An 18,077-nucleotide genomic window follows, 5' to 3' on the forward strand; every position below is an offset into this window, starting at 1 on the left:
GCTATTAAATTACAGTAATGCAAGTAGATGTAACTCCTTACTTTCCACCTCTGCTAGTAATAGGGTCAGCTATAACAATTTTGAATTTCACCTCCTTATCTGGGATTCTTTCAACCCATAAATCACAATGCACATGTGCAGTTTTTTTTTTTCAGTTTGAGTTAGAAAATGTAAAAATGTTACCAGTTAAGGTTTATTGTGGCTCTATTTTTTGCTGTTTAAATACAGCATTTACATTGTCACACTATGCAAGACATGTCTCCCACCATTCTAGCACTGAACTGAATGCAAAGCAGTTACATTTTATTCATGCTTTTTCTGCTATTGACATAAGCCACATGTGTCATGAGCCCTGATGGTGATTGTGGAAAAAAAAGAAAAAAATCCTAACTTTGAGAGGAACGGACAATTTATTGATTGACTTTGCAAACTGTATACATGTGTTCTACTTGTGCGTTACCGGTTCTTTGGGACCAAACCAGACATATAAACCCAAACATACAATAGTGAGAAGACAGACAGGTGAAAGCATGGTTCATCTACTCTCAACTAGTCAAAAAAGCCACAAGAGAATTACAAAGAAACAAACTTGTCATATAAGTAGCTATGTTGGTCTTCTAAGTGCATTGGGAAAAGGCTATTTCCAGTGCTCGTCCTTCTGGCAGGTTATTTACTGGGTAATGCCAATGACACCACAGGCCAGTCGTCCACCCGCATTACCAGTCTTTAGACTCTCTTCATTGCCTCCTTTCCCCAGGTCATCAGCCTTCTCATGGATCTATGTACAAGACAAATCATAAAGGTAGCACGGTTTTTGTTATCAACAGTGTACATCCGATACATCTACCACTGGTCAAATCAGAGACAATTGTTACCATTTTGGTAACTCCCTCCCATGTTGAACCATGGTCATAAAACAAGATGAACAAGTATATTTCTGGCTTACAGTTCTCAAAAAAAAAAAATCTACTTTAAAATGAAATTGTAAAAATGCCACGTTTCCCTTACCACCATAGTTCTGCCAATGATGGAGAGGGGGCCGGTGAGGGTGAGCATCTTATCTGTGATGTCAATCTTGGCAATATTATCAGCTCCTGCAGTCACGTTGCCCAGATCTCCAACATGCCTTTTTTTTAACATCAACAGGTGGAAAATGAATTGCATAAGTCCAATGGATGATTGACATACTTGTGTATTGTGTTGTTAGTTGCTGCAAGAAATACGTTAAAATGACTAGGAGACAATGTCATTTATTTGTACAAAAGGTGAAAACCACAGATTAACTTTTACAGAGAGAAACATGATGCCATTTCAGCCTATGTCACATAATTCTTTGTGGCGTGTGAACTTGTGTCATGAGATAACACACAGCATGAAAATCCACATGGGCAATATGCAAAACTATGCAAACTCAATTGTTGATAAGGCAAATTTAAAGTGTCAAATCTCATCTTTACAGTTATCTCAGCTGAGAATGAGCGTCAACAAAGCTGTTTTTGTCCCTTTCCTGCTAAAATATATTCATCAGAAGTCTGGAATATTTCTCAATTTTCAGATATCTCACTTAAATAGATAAAAAAGATGGATTTACCTGTCTGCGTCAGTAGGACCGGCATGATTCTTGTTGTGGGGATTGAAGTGAGGACCTGCACTGATGCACCCTGAGAGAGAAAAACAAACAGTTTGAATTTGAGCGTAGACCAGTTTGCAAGATTCTGCAGTTTTAGGAATTCGCCAAGACAACTAACTACACAACTACTGTCAAATGCTTACCATTAGTGTTGTCTCCAAAAGCATGGACATGGAAACCATGCTCACCAGGAGTAAGGCCTTTGATTTCTCCTGACAACTTCACGGGAGACGAGTCACTCTAACAGATCACAAGAACAGAATTTAACAGGAGAACACAAAGAAAGCACAAAAGAGCTGTCAAAACCATGTGGTAGCAAGGAAAGCAAAACCTGCTCAGTCCTGTGTCACAAAGCATGAATCAGGGAAACGACTTGCAGATGTTATGTACACCTGTGCTTTAGATTACACTCTTAGAAAATTGTCAGATTACTCATTTTGAAAGGTGGATTTTTCTATTCCAACTTGCAATCTCAAAAAAAAAAAAAGCTTTCATTTTGAATGTAGGAAACACTACCTTTCTCTGATCACTACAACTAAAACGTGGCATACGACAGAAGGCTCTTTTTGCATTTTTCCAATGACATCTCCGCAAATCCTACTAAATCTGGACTTTTAAATTGCTCTATTTAATGATTATATAATGGGCTCTATGCACAGCCCCACTACTTCCTGAACTTAAGGCAGCTCCTTTATTTCCTGCTTTTCATTAATGGACACACTGATTAATCCAGGTGTGTCTGACCACAGTAGTCCCAACAAGAAGCAGCAGACACACCTGGATTAATCAGTGTGTTCAATAATGAAAAACAGGAAATAAAGGAGCTGCCTTAAGTTCAGGAAGTAGTTGGGCTGTGCATAAAGCCCACTGAAGAGGCAAACGTTCCAATTTTTGCTGCAATTGGATAAATTGGGAAATCCTATTTTGCAGTATTATGTATCCCAGTTGTTACCAGTTATAAAATATAACTGGTAGAGTTAGTTGCCAATTAGAAATTGAAAGCAAAACTATCTTTAACCATTTTAAGTGGACAAATTCCAAAGCCCCATGGTTGGAAAGGGAGACGTTTGCAAGATTATATTTCAGCATGGCATTAACTAGCTGAAGGTGCAACAGTCAAAGAAATCGACTACAGGCATCTTCAGTTAGTCACATACTAGTATAAATATAACATCTTCCAGAGTGGCCCATCCTTCCATGGGCCTGATCAGATATACGAGGTTTAGGCAATGAAACCAAGGACAGACAGTGACTCAGCAAAAAAAAAAAAAAAAAAAAAAATCTAATTACTGGGCCACTGGTTTTCTCTTGTTTGCAAAGCTACCACTGTTTGACTAGCACATTTTGACATATTCGACAGATGAGCAGAACATTTCAACAAGAGGTGTGTCCTGACTTTGTGGTTTCGGAAACCCATGTTAGGTTAAATAATCAGGTTGAGCCAACACTGCAAACGGTGAACTTGTGCAACAGGAGTCTGAAATGCTCACGTTGATCATTAACCAATAATAGGCCGTCAATGTCCAAAGGCTGTGACTTAAATTACAGAGCACAGATTTTAGCCGCCACATTAACTAGGTAAACAAATACTTAGCTACACGAGCTGCCCGTTTTCAATACAAAAGTGACATTTACTATTCAGTTAACAGGCAGCGTCATATCTGATAGTCCCAACTGGTGTTTTGTAACGTGCAAAGCTAACGACTTGCATTGCATTGTGCACTCTCTCAAATAGCAACCTTGATGGCTAATTTCTAAAATCTGACCACTTTCCTTGCCTGCTCACGCAAATATAACGCATAGAGGACAGGTCTGAAGTTCTTTGAAACCAGAGTAAACTTGACTAGCTACTTCTCTGACTGAATGGGGAACTTGGCTAGCTTAGCATACAGTGCAGGCGCTAATGCCTACAGCAGGGTGCAAAACTAACTGGTTGGTATTTTTTATAACAATTATATATCAGCAAAACAAAGTGCCTCACCTCCTGCTCAAAATGAACTACCCCGGTGGTCTCCCCAGCTCCCTTCAACACACAAACAGCTTTAAGCACCATGTTTGCAGCTTAATTTCACAAGACGTCAAGTCCCCGTCGTGTGCGCCTGCTAGAGACAACCAACTTATCTTGCTGCGTAGTGGGCGGGCATGTAATACAGACAGCCAATCAGAGATAAGGATAGTAAGTTAGACGGTTTTTGATTGGCCGTTCAAATGCAGGTGGCAAGCCCAATCGATCTTAAACCTTCAACTCTCACCTCTATAAATTAAAAAAAAAAAAAAAAAAACTTAGCTTACTCGAGAAATGCTATTAATTATGCCGTGTTTCTGGTCACATTACAACTGAGATCTTGAGCTGTATAAGGTGTATAGCAAGGAATTTTTTTTTTTTTTTACAATTTTCAGGAAGAAAGCGTTAGACCACTGTAAATTACAATATTTCCAATGCTTTTATTTTGTAGACGTGATTGAGGTGGTTCAAATAATTACTTAAAAAGGTAAAATAGGGTGCAGTTATTCTTCATCAAGAGACAAACTTAAATTCCAGTGACTGGGGTGTTTTTACACTCAAACTGACAAATTGCACAAATTAATAAGTACAGCACATCAACCTGCAAATGAAATAATTGAATCATTTTCAAATACAGTACGTGAGACTAGTGCAAATTAAACAGACCTTTACAATACATTTTTAATCACATTACTTGCAGTGTCTGCCTGACAATTCCTCAATATCTGGCAGTTTGATACCTGTTTACTTGGACATGATATATATGCATATATATATTTATATATTTAAAAAAAACAAAGCAGTTTGGTACAAAAATAGTTTATTAAAAACAGTTTGCTATGGCTGAAATATCGAAGACTTTATGTCCATGTCTTTTGTGTTTTTAACAAATTATAGAAACATCAGTCAACTTTCAAACCACTGGGAGTTAAAAACATTAAAGCAAAGGGCCTGTGTTGTTGCTTCCAGGTTAATTTGTTTGTCTTAAATTCAAGACGAGTTATGAACAATAATTACTACACCTTGGAATCGTCAGTGATAGAGGCATATTTACAGCAGTGCTTCCCAAGCGACGCTCTTCGTTTCATCACAACTGAGCATTGCCCTTGGTTGTTTTGTGTTTAAATTATTCAAGCACAGGAGTTGGGATTGCAGAATCGGAGCATCAGACATTAACAACTTATTAGTCAGATACAGTGTGTCTGCAGACAAATAGACACTCAGTTTATAGCATGTGTTTATCAAAGCAGACATTTTTATCGTAGCTACAGGGTTTAATTTTGTATTGTCATGTCACAAAAGTAATTCACATTTGTGTTTGACTGACACACAAGATGACAATGGAACAAATATTCAAACATTTCATTAGTTTGACCCAAACGTTACTGGCTCCTTCCATTCATATACACAGAAAAAAAGGCAAAAAAAAGTCCATCTGCTAATTTGTTTCCATATAAATGCTCACAAAACATGGGATTAACTTCATGTTTTTGTTTTTTTTTTTTTTTTTCATACGATCTATAAAGTGGTTTGTGGAATAATTTTAACAGAAAAAGATCTGTACATAACCCAACCTGTTTAAAAAAAAAATCAGTCAGTTGAAATATTTTAGTGAATAGACATCTGAGTGTTTTAGATATTTTACTTTCTTAAAATGTATTATGTAAATGTTTAAAACAGAACAGTAGAGAAGTTCAATGCCACCACAGAGAAATACACCTTTCCATTGCTCCACCTCCAAATTTGGCTGCATGTTTAATGTTACCAAAAACTGGGACTACAAAACAAAACTAAACCAAGTAGTCAAATCTGTCCAGTGTAGGATGGGTGAATTTAATTTAACAGCACTTCACTGTTTTATTTGAAATAAATTCCATAATATCCTCACATTTCTCACTTCCTACTTGCGTCAATGTAGGTACAACGTGCTAAAAACAACTTTTCTGCAACTACTGTATGTTGTTGTATAATGTCACATGCATCTTGCCTTTCATAAAGGTTTTATCATAAAAGCATAAACAGCTAATCTGTTTTCATATTAATATTTTTGCTTCTGACCAAAAGTTAGAAAAGAAATGTGTATTCAAGAATCTGAAGAACTTGTATTTGTCATTATTAGAATTACGGGAGCGTGTTTTTCACCAAAAGTGGTAGCCTGATTGCCCTTTTCAGGAAAATATGACTTCCAAATAAATGTAGACTCCATCTTAAGTGAGTTTTAGTATTCCTAAAATATATAGGATGTTTGACAATGTTTTCAGCGTGCAAATATCCATGCTACTGTCACCAATTCGTTATTTACTGCATTGCATGTAATGAAATTACTACGTTAGGTTTTTGTTCTGTGTGAGCTAGACCATGTTTCAAAATGATAAAAACGGAGAGCTGAGTTCAGACACTGTAAGGCATTATTCTCTATCATATAACGGTAACTCAGGAAGGTTAACTCTCTATGTTGTACTTTAAAAGACAAATAATGTCTGTTAGATTCTAAGGGCACATTGGTCCTTTCGCAGCTATGCCTTTGTGTCTGTGTTATGGGAGTAAGGGGCCGACAAAAAACACAAGACATAATGAAAACGCTGAACAAAAGTAAGTGGATCTTATAAACTATTCAGTGTGTGACATTTTGGCAATGTTTAAAAGACATTTCAAACTGACCATCTTCATCTTGTTGGTATACTGAGGAGTGCCTGCTACACCACATATGAGGTTGTGTGCCAAAATACACTTCTGAAAACAAATCAGTTTTAGCAAACCAACTTAAAACATAAAAACATTAATCTTAGCTCAAAATAACCTCAACTTGCAGAATTAAGTTAACATGCAGGCACTCCATTCATACTTACAATGTACATGAAGTAAAACTAGAACAGCTAACGATCCAAACTGATTTTCGTGTGTTGTTGAAAATGGACACAAAGCCAAATTTGACCGTAAGCTGTTAAGTCTGAGAAACAACACAACACATTTTCTTCTGCTTAACATGTCCATTTTCCAGACATAACTGCCCAGACACTGTCAATTAGCAACTAAAAAAGTGAAACTGTCCATTTTATCTTTTAGCTATGGTTTAAAAACAATCCCAGTCTGAACAAGTAGTGAGTCGGTCTATGATGCAGTCTCCTGTTTAGCCTCTGTGGCATCACTCTGAGTTAAAGGTGAGGGCCCAGAAGGAACTGGCTCTGCAGCAGCATTAGTAACTTCTACGGTCGGAGCTAAAGGTTCTGATTCTGCCTGGTTTTGAGAACTTTCCACACTTGGGTCTTTACCGGTTTCCTTGGTAACTGCCGGAGTCAAACGAGGTTGCCCTGAGGTGTCAGAGGTCCGCAACCTGTCCATGTTTTCCAGTTCAGCCAGTCGGTCATCCCTGTCCCATCGCGTGGTCCTCTCTCGCCGCTCTGATCGTCGTGGCCTATCGCTGTCTTTGCCTTCGGCTCCTCTCCCTCTGTCTCGGCTGCCTCCTTCTCCCCTTCCTCGTTCTCCTCGCTCCCGCTCCCCGTCTTCACCCCTCCCTCGTTCTCTGTCGCTATCCAGGCTGCTTCGCCTCTCTCTCCAGTCTCGTCTATCTCTATCTCGGTCACGGTCACGCTCGCGGTCTCTATCCCGATCTCTGTCTCTGTCTCGCTCCCAGCCTCCTCCCCGATGGTCTCCTCCATCTTCCTGCCAGCCTACGAGCCTGTCCCGTCCATCCATTCTATCACTACCTCCTCCTCTGCCTCCATCACCAAATGGACGCCTTCCTCCACCAAACCCTCGGTCTCTGTCTCTATCCCTGTCTCGATCCCAGTCTCTGTCCCTCTCTGACTCTCGGTCCCTGAATCCAGGCCTTTCCCCCCTGAATTGCCTGTTGTCCATTTCCTCTGGCCCTTCCATGCCCCGAGGACCACCAGGTCTGATAAAAGGAGGAGGAAGGCCTTGAGGAGGTGGCCCATGCCCCTGTGGAGGGAACGGACCTCTTATGTTGTGTGGAGGGGGCATTCCAAAGCCAGGTCTGGGTGGAGGTGGTTCGTGGTGTATCATCGGAGGATGCGGTCCTCTGGGAATCATCTGTGGAGGTATAGGAGGCATATTGGGATGAGGGGGTCGAGGGCCATGTGGAGGAGGGAAACGCGGCAAATGTGGTGGTGGACCCGGAGGACGCTGGAGTGGGATTATGCCGGGCCGGGCCCCAAGCAGACCACCTGAGGGGGCCTGAATGTTTCCTGGAGGACCACCTGGAAGTCCAACTACCTGGTTACCTGAGGACAAGACAAAAAAAAGACAAAGGTTTAATCCTACCTGCTTCTCTTCCATACATTTTAATACATATTACACATGTCAACATTTTAGTTAAGCTAATGATAATTATTAAAAATAAATTTAAGCCTTTTCTGTACCTTTGATTTTCATATTTGCATTATCAATTAAATTACATACAGTAAATAACATATAAGAAATGCCAATCTCTAGATCAGGGGTCACCAACCCTGGTCCTTGAGAGCTACTATCCTGCATGTTTTAGATGTATCCCTCTTCCAACACACTTAATTCAAATGATAAGCCTATCATCAAGCTCTACAGAAGCCTGATAACGACCCTTCAGGTGTGCTGAAAGAGGGAAACACCCAAAACATGCAGGATAGTAGGTCTCAAGGACCAGGGTTGGTGACCCCTGCCTCTAGATGATTCTTTTATCTTAGTACACTAATTTCAACAATCAAACTACACAAAAGCGGCCCACTTACAGCATGAACCAGCTGATATTTGGTGTGACAGGAAATGATAAAGAGGCATGAGACACAACAGTTAATTGTTACATCTCATGCAGTGTGGCATGGTGGACAACAGCCAGTCACGTTTCCCATATCAAGACACTGACCAACAAACACAAAATGCTTTACAGTCACAGCCGTAAACGCTTCTCTTAGCAGCCCATGAGGTTGTCTTCATCAACCCCTGCTGCAGTTTTTGTCTTTTTTTAAACTTTTCCCAAAATAGCAGCATCAATCTAAGTTCTTTGTCTATATAATAGATACTGCTTGGGATTCCAGTGTTAATACAGCCATTGGTGAATATTAAAAACTGCTTCTTTAACTTTATGTTCCAATGGTTCACACCTTTAAAGTGCATTTCACACCCACTACTTCCATTTACACCAGTCACATAAAATCTTTAGGCATACACTTCATGACTGAACTAAAACCACTGGAATCACTTGCCTATGATATATATATATATATATATAGATATAGATAGATAGATAGATAGATAGATAGATAGATAGATAGATAGATAGATAGATAGATAGATAGATAGATAGATAGATAGATAGATAGATAGATACAGTACAGGCCAAAAGTTTGGACACACCTTCTCATTCTTCGCATTTTCTTTATTTTCATGACTATTTACATTGTAGATTCTCACTGAAGGCATCAAAACTATGAATGAACACATGTGGAATTATGTACTTAACAAAAAAGTGTGAAATAACTGAAAACATCTCTTATATTCTAGTTTCTTCAAAGTAGCCACCCTTAGCTCTGATGACTGCCTTGCACACCCTTGGCATTCTCTTGATGAGCATCAAGAGGTAGTCACCTGAAATGGTTTTCACTTCATAGCTGTGCCTTGTCAGGGTTACTTAGTGGAATTTCTTGCCTTATTGATGGGGTTGGGACCATCAGTTGTGTTGTGCAGAAGTCAGGTTGATGCACAGCTGACAGCCCTATTGGACAACTGTTAGAATGCATATTATGTTAGAATGCATATTATTACTTTAAGAAATGAAGGTCAGTCAGTCTAGAAAATTTCAAAAACTTTGAATGTGTCCCCAAGTGCAGTCGCAAAAACCATCAAGCGCTCCAACGAAACTGGCTCACATGAGGACCGCCCCAGGAAAGGAAGACCAAGAGTCACCTCTGATGCTGAAGATAAGTTCATCTGAGTCACCAGCCTCAGAAATCGCAAATTAACAGCAGCTCAGATTAGAGACCAGATGAATACCACACAGAGCTCTAGCAGCAGACACATCTCTACAACAACTGTTAAGAGGAGACTGCGTGAATCAGGCCTTCATGGTCAAATAGCTGCTAGGAAACCACTGCTCAGGAGAGGCAACAAACAGAAGAGATTTATTTGGGCCAAGAAACCCAAGGAATGGACATTAGACCAGTGGAAATCTGTGCTTTGGTCTGATGAGTCCAAATTTGAGATCTTTGGATCCAACCGCCGTGTCTTTGTGCGACACAGAAAAGGTGAACAGATGGATGCTACATGCCTGGTTTCCACCATGAAGCATGGAGGGGGAGGTGTGATGGTGTGGGGGTGCTTTGCTGGTGACGCTGTTGGGGATTTATTCTAGATTGAAGGCAACCTGAATCAGCATGGCTACCACAGCATCCTGAAGTGACATGCCATTCCATCCAGTTTGCGTTTAGTTGGACCATCATTTATGTTTCAACAGGACAATGACCCCAAACACACCTCCAGGCTGTGTGAGGGATATTTGACCAAGAAGGAGAGTGATGGAGTGCTGCGCCAGATGACCTGGCCTCCACAGTCACCGGACCTGAACCCAATCGAGATGGTTTGGGGTGAGCTGGACCTCAGAGTGAAGGCAAAAGGGCCAACAAGTGCTAAGCATCTCTGGGAACTTCTTCAAGACTGTTAGGAAACCATTTCAGGTGACTACCTCTTGAAGCTCATCAAGAGAATGCCAAGAGTGTGCAAAGCAGTCATCTGAGCTAAGGGTGGCTACTTTGAAGAAACTAGAATATAAGATATGTTTTCAGTTATTTCACACTTTTTTGTTAAGTACATCATTCCACATGTGTTCATTCATAGTTTTGATGCCTTCAGTGAGAATCTACAATGTAAATAGTCATGAAAATAAAGAAAATGCAAAGAATGAGGTGTGTCCAAACTTTTGGCCTGTACTGTATGTGTGTATATATATATATATATATATATATATATATATATATATATATACACACACACACACATACTTTATCCAACAGTTAATCTCTGGCAATCCTTCTGAATTATCATTATGCATGTAGTGGTAGAATGACAACATTTGCTGGGGAGCAAACTACTTGACTAACATATTAAAAAGCCACAGCATGGCGCGTGTTTGTGACTCCACAGTTGCCTAATCAACCCTATTGCGATAATTTTTGACCAAACACACATCGTAAAACCATACCCATTCACTGTTTCTCTACATTACTGTTGTTAAAGGCTGATAAACTGATTAGTGTAACTCAGTTTGTTTCTGATAATTACAATGATGTTTATGGTGAATATAAAATAAAGCAGAATTCCGTGGTGAATTTTTGCAACAACTGCCCTAAACAGTCTTTTGGAAACCACAGACAAACAACAGTATGTGTTAGAAAACAAAGCAGCCTGTCGAGTGACAAGTCCAGAGAGAAAAACAGACTGACCCATAGGTCCCATCTGGTTGTTGAAAAGGCCGGGACCATCAGGGCCTTCATCATTTTTTCTGCTGCCCAGACCTGCTGGGTCCAAAGGTGTGTCCTCAGGTTTTGAGGAAGGAGGGAGCCCTAAAGGCATAGCACCTGGAGGAGGGAAACCTACAGGAAAGGAAACGATAGGAGTTAATCTGTCTGTTCAAAAATGAAGATGTATATCTAAAGTAGACATGATGTATGAGTCATAGAATGAATAGTGGTGAAGGGACGTTTGATCGCAGCTGTAGGAGGCGCTACCTGGTGGCATCTGCATGGGGTTGAAGCCAGGTCTCATGAAAGGAGGAGGAGGGACGCCTGGGGGAAAGGAAGGCGGGGGCATGCCTATAGGACCAGGAAAGACAGGAGGCTGGAGAACACCAACACCAACCACTTGCGGCTGCACCGGAGGAACCTGAGAACAATTACAGAATTTATACATGTGAATTGTGAACAGCATTTGTTACACTATATAGCGACACACAGGTAGCCTATGAATATTAAGTTACCCATTTGTCATTAATATTGGGAAGTTTATGCTTTAATAGCTTGTTAAAGATTGAAACATACACCACTTGGAATGAATGAAACAATTCACAACTCAAAAAACTATTTCTTGTTTGTGTTTTATGTAAACTGAGTAAATAAAATTATCTTAAATGATCAACTCTAAGAGCAAAAGGTAAGAGAAGCTGAACTGGACTGAGGCAGGCCTTGGCACAAGTTTGCCAAAATAAGTAGTAAAACCACTTGTTCAAAAATAGCAAGTGAGTGTGAAGATGTATCAGCTTAACAGACTTGTTGCAGTATTGTATACCTGTGCAGGAGGAATGGCTGGAGTGATGACAGGTAACACTTGTGGTTCCTCGGGCTGTGAAGGCTCAGTACGGCCATTGTGGGTGAGTTCTTCTGAATTCTCCAGATTCTTCCTCACTCCAGTCCAATCTGAAAATGGCAGCAGGTTTCACATTATCAAAAACCAGATACTAGCAATGGAATAATGACAATTATTAAACCTCTTCTCTTTTCGCTTTCTGTAACTATAAGTGTTTTCCCAGCTGTGGTCAACACAATAGGACCTTTTTGCTATCAAGTATGTGACTCTAAATGGTGATGATGATAGGTCTGACTGCTTTTTTTTTTTTTTTTTTTTTCCATTTTTTGTTTCTTATTAACATTTATAGGATGATTTTTAGTCTGGACATGTATTTTTACCTGGCGATAAGGAGTCTACATCCAGGATTCCTCCCTCTTTTAGTTCATCCAACTGGTCCTCTCTAACCTTAGACCAAGGTACGTATGTGACACCAAGCTCAACATCCCAGTACTGTTTGAACTCAGGCTTTATGCCCTTGTTCAAAGCCCACGCAATCTGTCAAAAATAAATAAATCAGAAAAATCATAACTTTATTATCTCAGAAGTACATTTTTAGCAGTTATAATTTGCATCACTTTCTCACCTTGATGGTTTTCTGATTAACTTTATAAGACCCTCTGCTGAGCTTCTGGAGTGCCCTGAATGCATCTTGCCTGTGCACCATTACAATATAAGCACAGCCTCGAGGAGGAATCATCTGAAGAAACCAAAAAAGGTAAGGACAAAAAGTAATGAACCATGTTTTTTTCATAGAAAGGTATAACATAATATTTGAAAATAGAAGAAAATGACACCATGATTGTTAGACACTACAGAGAGTGGCCAGACTTAAATCCGTGTAACAAACATACATATCTACTTACATTGATGGACTCAATTTGCCCAAACTCCTCCAATAAACAGGCAACGTCCTGCTGGTGTGTTCTCTTATCCAACTGACCAACCCATAGAGTTGTACTGCAAACTGACAACAAGGAAGAAAAATAAAGATAAATGCAATATCTAAAATGGGAGGTAGGTAAAGGAAAGAAAGAAACTAAAAAAACAAAAGACAAATAACGAAAAAAAATAAGGCAAGTGACATAAATAGATTCTGACTCACTGCTTAGTGTCTCTGTCTTGAGTGGTGGAAGGCCTTTCTGACGTCGCTCGCGTTCTTTCTCTCTGTCCCTGCGCTCTTGGGAACGAGAACGTGGGGAATGATGACGACGTTCTCTGGAGCGTGAGCGCGATCGCCTGTGCCTGGAACGCCGCGTACGCGAATTAGACCGTGACCTTCTCCGCTTTGGTGACCTGGAGAGAAACAATTTATGATAGGCTCATCAAGACAGTCGCTGAGATAACTGTATATGCATATTGAAAAGAAAACATGACAATGCAAGGACAAACAAATAACTTAACAAAACTTTAACTCAAAATCATTTTAGACGATTACCTGGAGCCTGAGTGTGATCTACGACCATGTCTGCCATCCCTCACAGATGAATGATCCACATCCATTGAAAAATCCTAATGTTGTATCAAGAACACATGAAATATGATGGCTTGTGCTTAACCAACCCTAAAAAAGGTACCATATGAATCACATAATATAATAAATAATATACTTCTTGATAGTAAAGTATAGTGTGGAGGAAGTCTTTACAAAGTTTAAAGTGTTTTATAGTTAATGTAAAGATAATTTAAAGCAGATCAATCATTACAGCAAAATACATCGCAAAAGGATTTTAAAAGTACCTCCCAAGAACATCAACCATAAAAATGGTCTGTCATACAGAAGTAACATACAGTAGAATGACATCACTGACTGAACAAATTCAAGTATTCAGCAAAGTAATATAATGAACATTAATATTTTGTGTGACTCTGAGGGAAGCTGGCAAAAAGTTTGCAAATAAAAAGATAGAAAAACAATTAAATGTAAAATATAATGTAAAATGTTATGTGACATGTTATGTGTAACAGTCTTTCCATGTGGTCATGTTATATATAGTATTTATTCATTGAATAGACAGAAAAATGTTGCATATGTTATAAGATATTCTGGTCATACGGCCCAGCCCTATAGAAGGGTACATTTATTTAACTGACCCATAAAATGTCAGATTCAGTGTATTTTTGTACTGTTGGCAGTATCACTACCTGCTGTTGCTGGGCTGCAGTAAGCAGAGGGAATACCCCCTGGAAGCCAGGAGGCCCAGTAGAACCAGGGAGGGGCTGGCCTGGCTGAGGATGCCCCATAGGAGGAACCATCCCTGGGAAGCCTTGCACAGGTGGCAAACCATACGCTTGCAGCTGGCCATTAGGAGGAGGAGGAATCTAAGACGAACAAGAGAAAGAGTAAGCAGATCTTACCATTACCCACGGTTCACAACACTTTGTGAATTTTAGATTAAAGAAAATTGTAAACTACATTGAACTAATTTATAGTCCTTTTTGGGTAGTTCAGTCAAACCAAGACAAACATTCTGCCCAAATCTTAACTTTCAATCTGATCAGACTTTGCCGAATTGGGAGAACGGTCTTCAAATAACTGGTTGGACAAAAATCTCGGATGGACCTTATTCCTGGTATTACTATATACACCCGGTCTATGGGAGGGCAGGGGTATAATAACTGGTCAATATTGTAAAGCATCATACTGTTATACAAGTTATTTTGGGTCGAATTGTAATATGATTACATCTCAGAACCTGGTTAGAAAGTCTGCTAAAACAATTTACTAATATGTAATGAAACATTTTTTCCTCAGGTTGATGAAACATGAGTTCAATTCTTAGTATACAACAAACAATATCTTACCTGTTGTGAGAGGTCCTGTGACATATTCATCATATGTGGTTTAAAGTGCTCCATGTGCTGTGGAAAGGCTGGAGGCTGCTGCATACTGTGATGATAAAAACACACCATAAACTTCATAGCTTCTGGTTCACTGCTAAAAATCAATTAGAGCTTCCTATTTCTTGGGATTTTAGGCAAAAATTAATACAAGTAATAAGAGAACTTACAAGGTGGGCTGTGATGAGATTTCATCCTTTTTAATTTCCTCTCCAACTTCTGGTTCATCATCATAGTCAAAACGGTCCAACAATTTCTATAAAAGAAATATGTTGAGAAGTGTAACAAATGTAAATGATAAACAGATGACATGTAAAGATAGAAGTGCTTTACAGCATTACATTTCACCTCCCACACACAATCCATTTCTAATCTCTCATTCACTGAAGCCTCTGTACATTCATTGCCATTTATAATTAGACCTGGTCTATAAAATATCTGAACAGTATGAGGCTTTTCTTGTAGCTACAGGTACATCCACACTGCATGTAGTGTGTAAAACACAAATACAAAATTGTCACCTTGTCAAATGCTGTCTTCTGCTGAACAGGTTGGGTGGGTAGGGGAGGATGTGGAGTGACTACACCAAGGCCAGGGGTGACATTCTGTGACTGGATTTGAATGGTTTGGAGAGGAGGGTGAATGGTGGTCTCTGGTTTCACTGGCTGCTGTTGAAAGTTCTGGAGCATCTGTTGAAGCTAAAATTACAAGAAAATGCTGAACAGTGGGAATTTACCAAAGATTTGAGTAAAAACTTATGTGAGCCTACAGTGCACACACACACCTGTTGACCCTGTGAGGACTGGAAGAGCTGTGCCACTGCAGCAAAGGCATCAGAGTTGTGCAGCTGTGCAGATGATGTCAGGGTGGAGTTTGCTGTTACAGCAGCAACTGGCTCTTTGGCTGGAGGTGGAGAACCTGAAAGTAGAGACGTGATTGGATCATGAGTCATGAAAATCCTATGAATGTTAAACACAAGATGCTCTCAAATTTACACAAAACACATTACCTGGGTCATCTGTCCCTGTGAAAGGTGCAGCAGCACTGCTACTTCCAGCAGCCATGTCCAAGAGGGGCTGAATAACTTCAATTTTGAACACCCCATTCTTCTGCCACAAGTTCAATACCCGCACTATTTTACTCTATAAAAGAAAATGGCAAATATGGGAAATAAGTAAAAGTCAGGGAATATCCATCACACCATTACCATTTACAATTGCAACACAAGACCCTCCAACTTTCTGTGTTCTTACCCTGTCCTCAACTGGGCAAAGGCAGAGGTTCTCAAACGTTCCGGTGATGTTTTTGGTAAACCTGGGACCAAACACATCCTTGTCTGGTCCAAACTGGTGCCTAGACTGCCTAACAATGGAATCCACAACATATAGTCCTGCCACCTTGTACTCCGGCTTACACTGCAGCAGAAGGATAGACATATGAGGTTATTAAACCTTTAATGAAGGAAAAAAAATTATGATGAGTGAACATTTGCCTCACCTTTTTGATGAACTTTTCCACAATTTGAACAACATGCTTGTAGAGCTGAAGGGAAAAGTAACATGGTGAGTGTATAATTAAGATACACTTAAGGGCCTTTAAGTTAAACAAGGCAGAAAAAACATATTATGGATCAATCTCGTCCTTACTTTCATAGCTTTGATGGCTGATTTGGTGATGGAGATCATCTTAGCCCGAGATATTGGCGGCTTGGAGTCCATCAATGAGAATAACTGTAGAGGAAGTAAATCAAAGTAGGGGTGAGATCAGAGGAATCCTACTAAAGAAGGGCCATATCAAATTAGATACCAAAACAACATATGAAATACTTTAACATATATTTTGAATGTGTTGTCTGTTTTTATCTGGACCCTGAGTGTGTAAATAAAGACTGATTGATTTCATATCAACAAACATACTATATGTAAAAGTCACATGTTAAGAATTGTAAGTGGCAAGAAATCCACTTATCACAAAGAGTATATGATAGCAATTGGCTTTTAGATTGCCCAATAAATAAAGTCACTACAAAGACACAATAGTGCAATTTCCCTACTTAATGTATAAAACTACATTATGATTGGAATTTGAGTATTATTACACAAGCAACGCAATGAGGCTGGTTTTAAGTGGATTCCACACTAGTACAACCATCATTCAACAGGCTTTTCAGTGACTCTTAATGTCCTTTAAATACAGTAGGTGAATGTCACGAAAGAGGTAAAAATCGTTTTCTCTGGAAGTAATGCAGAGTGCAATAGGACTACAACAGTATACTTTCTTCAATGTGCTGCTGGTAGCCGTGTTACCAGCACCAGTACTGGGAAGCACTCACTCCCACTAACAAACATTTACATTAGTCCATGCAAAACTTTGTGCAATATAATGGGAACCAGGTTTGACTGTCAGCCGTTAACGTTAGCTAGCTTGCTAGTTATTAGGAAATCGTTTCATTAACACGAGCAGCTACATTGCATGCTCTGAGTATGAACACAAACGCTAATTCGGCTAGCTAAGAGCCAGGTAAAATGGACATATCAAGCTAGCTCGGCCAGTGCTGTGTCCTGCACGGCCTGTTCGGCTAACCCCAGTGGAACACAGCTTCATGGCCAGCACAGCAAACTCGGCGAGTGGAGGCTCTCAGAAAGTCAAGAAGGAAATTACCTCATGGTTAAAGGCGTTGACGGCATCCATGACTGCCGACAGCTACGAGCTTTCCCCCCAAAACCCAAAGCCCAGTTTAAAAGCGCTGTTTATTGATGGAAGGGTCGGTACAACATGTCCGCCCCCGGTAGCTAACGACAGCTAGCCTAGCATCAGTATCTCTCGGGTCGGCGGGCACGGCAAAGCATGCTGGGATTCAAAGTTGTTGTTCCCAGTGTTGACCACTGGGTGGAGTAGTAATGCAGTGAATGTCATTTTTTTACACACCTGCTGTGAAATAACCCTTCCTTTGTTTCCAAATTGCATACCTATACTATTCAGATGTATTTATGTAGATTAATTATTTCAAAACATATTTATTAAAATTATGTTAAACACACTCAATTAAACACATATTTGGTGTTTACACTTGATAAAATGCTTGAAAATCAGTGTTTATGTTGATGGATTTGTTTGTTTAAATTTTCCCATTTATGAGACACCATTAGAAATGTTATCACATTTTTATCATATAGTCTGGCTTAGCAAAATTCAAAATATGTGATGATAATCAACTTTACTTCGAAGACATGAAAGAACAAGCTGATTAAAGGTAAACGAAAGGGGGAA

General features: G+C 39.7%; 2 protein-coding genes across 2 annotated transcripts; both read right to left on the reverse strand.

Moving 5' to 3' along the window:
• Window positions 1–391: 391 nt before the first annotated feature.
• Window positions 392–3,759, reverse strand: sod1 (superoxide dismutase 1, soluble). Its single transcript, XM_030154796.1, has 5 exons — window positions 3,612–3,759; window positions 1,774–1,870; window positions 1,592–1,661; window positions 1,009–1,126; window positions 392–778 (listed from the first exon to the last, which is right to left on the reverse strand). The coding sequence occupies exons 1-5, from the start codon at window positions 3,681–3,683 to the stop codon at window positions 671–673; spliced, it is 465 nt and encodes a 154-aa protein (XP_030010656.1). The 5' UTR covers window positions 3,684–3,759; the 3' UTR covers window positions 392–670.
• Window positions 3,760–4,438: 679 nt separating this feature from the next.
• On the reverse strand, window positions 4,439–17,612 carry scaf4a (SR-related CTD-associated factor 4a). The gene is made up of 19 exons (XM_030154678.1): window positions 17,469–17,612; window positions 16,454–16,537; window positions 16,305–16,349; window positions 16,061–16,222; window positions 15,817–15,949; window positions 15,592–15,725; window positions 15,329–15,505; window positions 14,978–15,063; window positions 14,772–14,856; window positions 14,112–14,288; window positions 13,405–13,478; window positions 13,072–13,262; window positions 12,833–12,933; window positions 12,553–12,666; window positions 12,308–12,464; window positions 11,910–12,037; window positions 11,354–11,507; window positions 11,069–11,218; window positions 4,439–7,876 (listed from the first exon to the last, which is right to left on the reverse strand). The coding sequence occupies exons 1-19, from the start codon at window positions 17,496–17,498 to the stop codon at window positions 6,747–6,749; spliced, it is 3,312 nt and encodes a 1,103-aa protein (XP_030010538.1). The 5' UTR covers window positions 17,499–17,612; the 3' UTR covers window positions 4,439–6,746.
• Window positions 17,613–18,077: the final 465 nt, after the last annotated feature.

Source organism: Sphaeramia orbicularis, chromosome 14 (genome assembly GCF_902148855.1).
Source record: "Sphaeramia orbicularis chromosome 14, fSphaOr1.1, whole genome shotgun sequence".
Taxonomy (NCBI): Eukaryota; Metazoa; Chordata; class Actinopteri; order Kurtiformes; family Apogonidae; genus Sphaeramia; species Sphaeramia orbicularis.

What these genes read in the sequence shown, in the direction of transcription:
- sod1 (XM_030154796.1), bottom strand. Translation starts at nt 3,683, where the DNA reads ATGGTGCTTAAAGCTGTTTGTGTGTTGAAGGGAGCTGGGGAGACCACC. An exon ending in TAGTTCATTTTGAGCAGGAG is followed by an intron (nt 1,871 to 3,611) that starts GTGAGGCACTTT and finishes GTGATCTGTTAG; the next exon opens with AGTGACTCGTCTCCCGTGAA. An exon ending in TCATTGGCAGAACTATGGTG is followed by an intron (nt 779 to 1,008) that starts GTAAGGGAAACG and finishes TCTTGTACATAG; the next exon opens with ATCCATGAGAAGGCTGATGA.
- scaf4a (XM_030154678.1), bottom strand. Translation starts at nt 17,498, where the DNA reads ATGGATGCCGTCAACGCCTTTAACCATGAG. An exon ending in TCAACGCCTTTAACCATGAG is followed by an intron (nt 16,538 to 17,468) that starts GTAATTTCCTTC and finishes CTTCCTCTACAG; the next exon opens with TTATTCTCATTGATGGACTC. An exon ending in CAACCAGATGGGACCTATGG is followed by an intron (nt 7,877 to 11,068) that starts GTCAGTCTGTTT and finishes TCTTGTCCTCAG; the next exon opens with GTAACCAGGTAGTTGGACTT.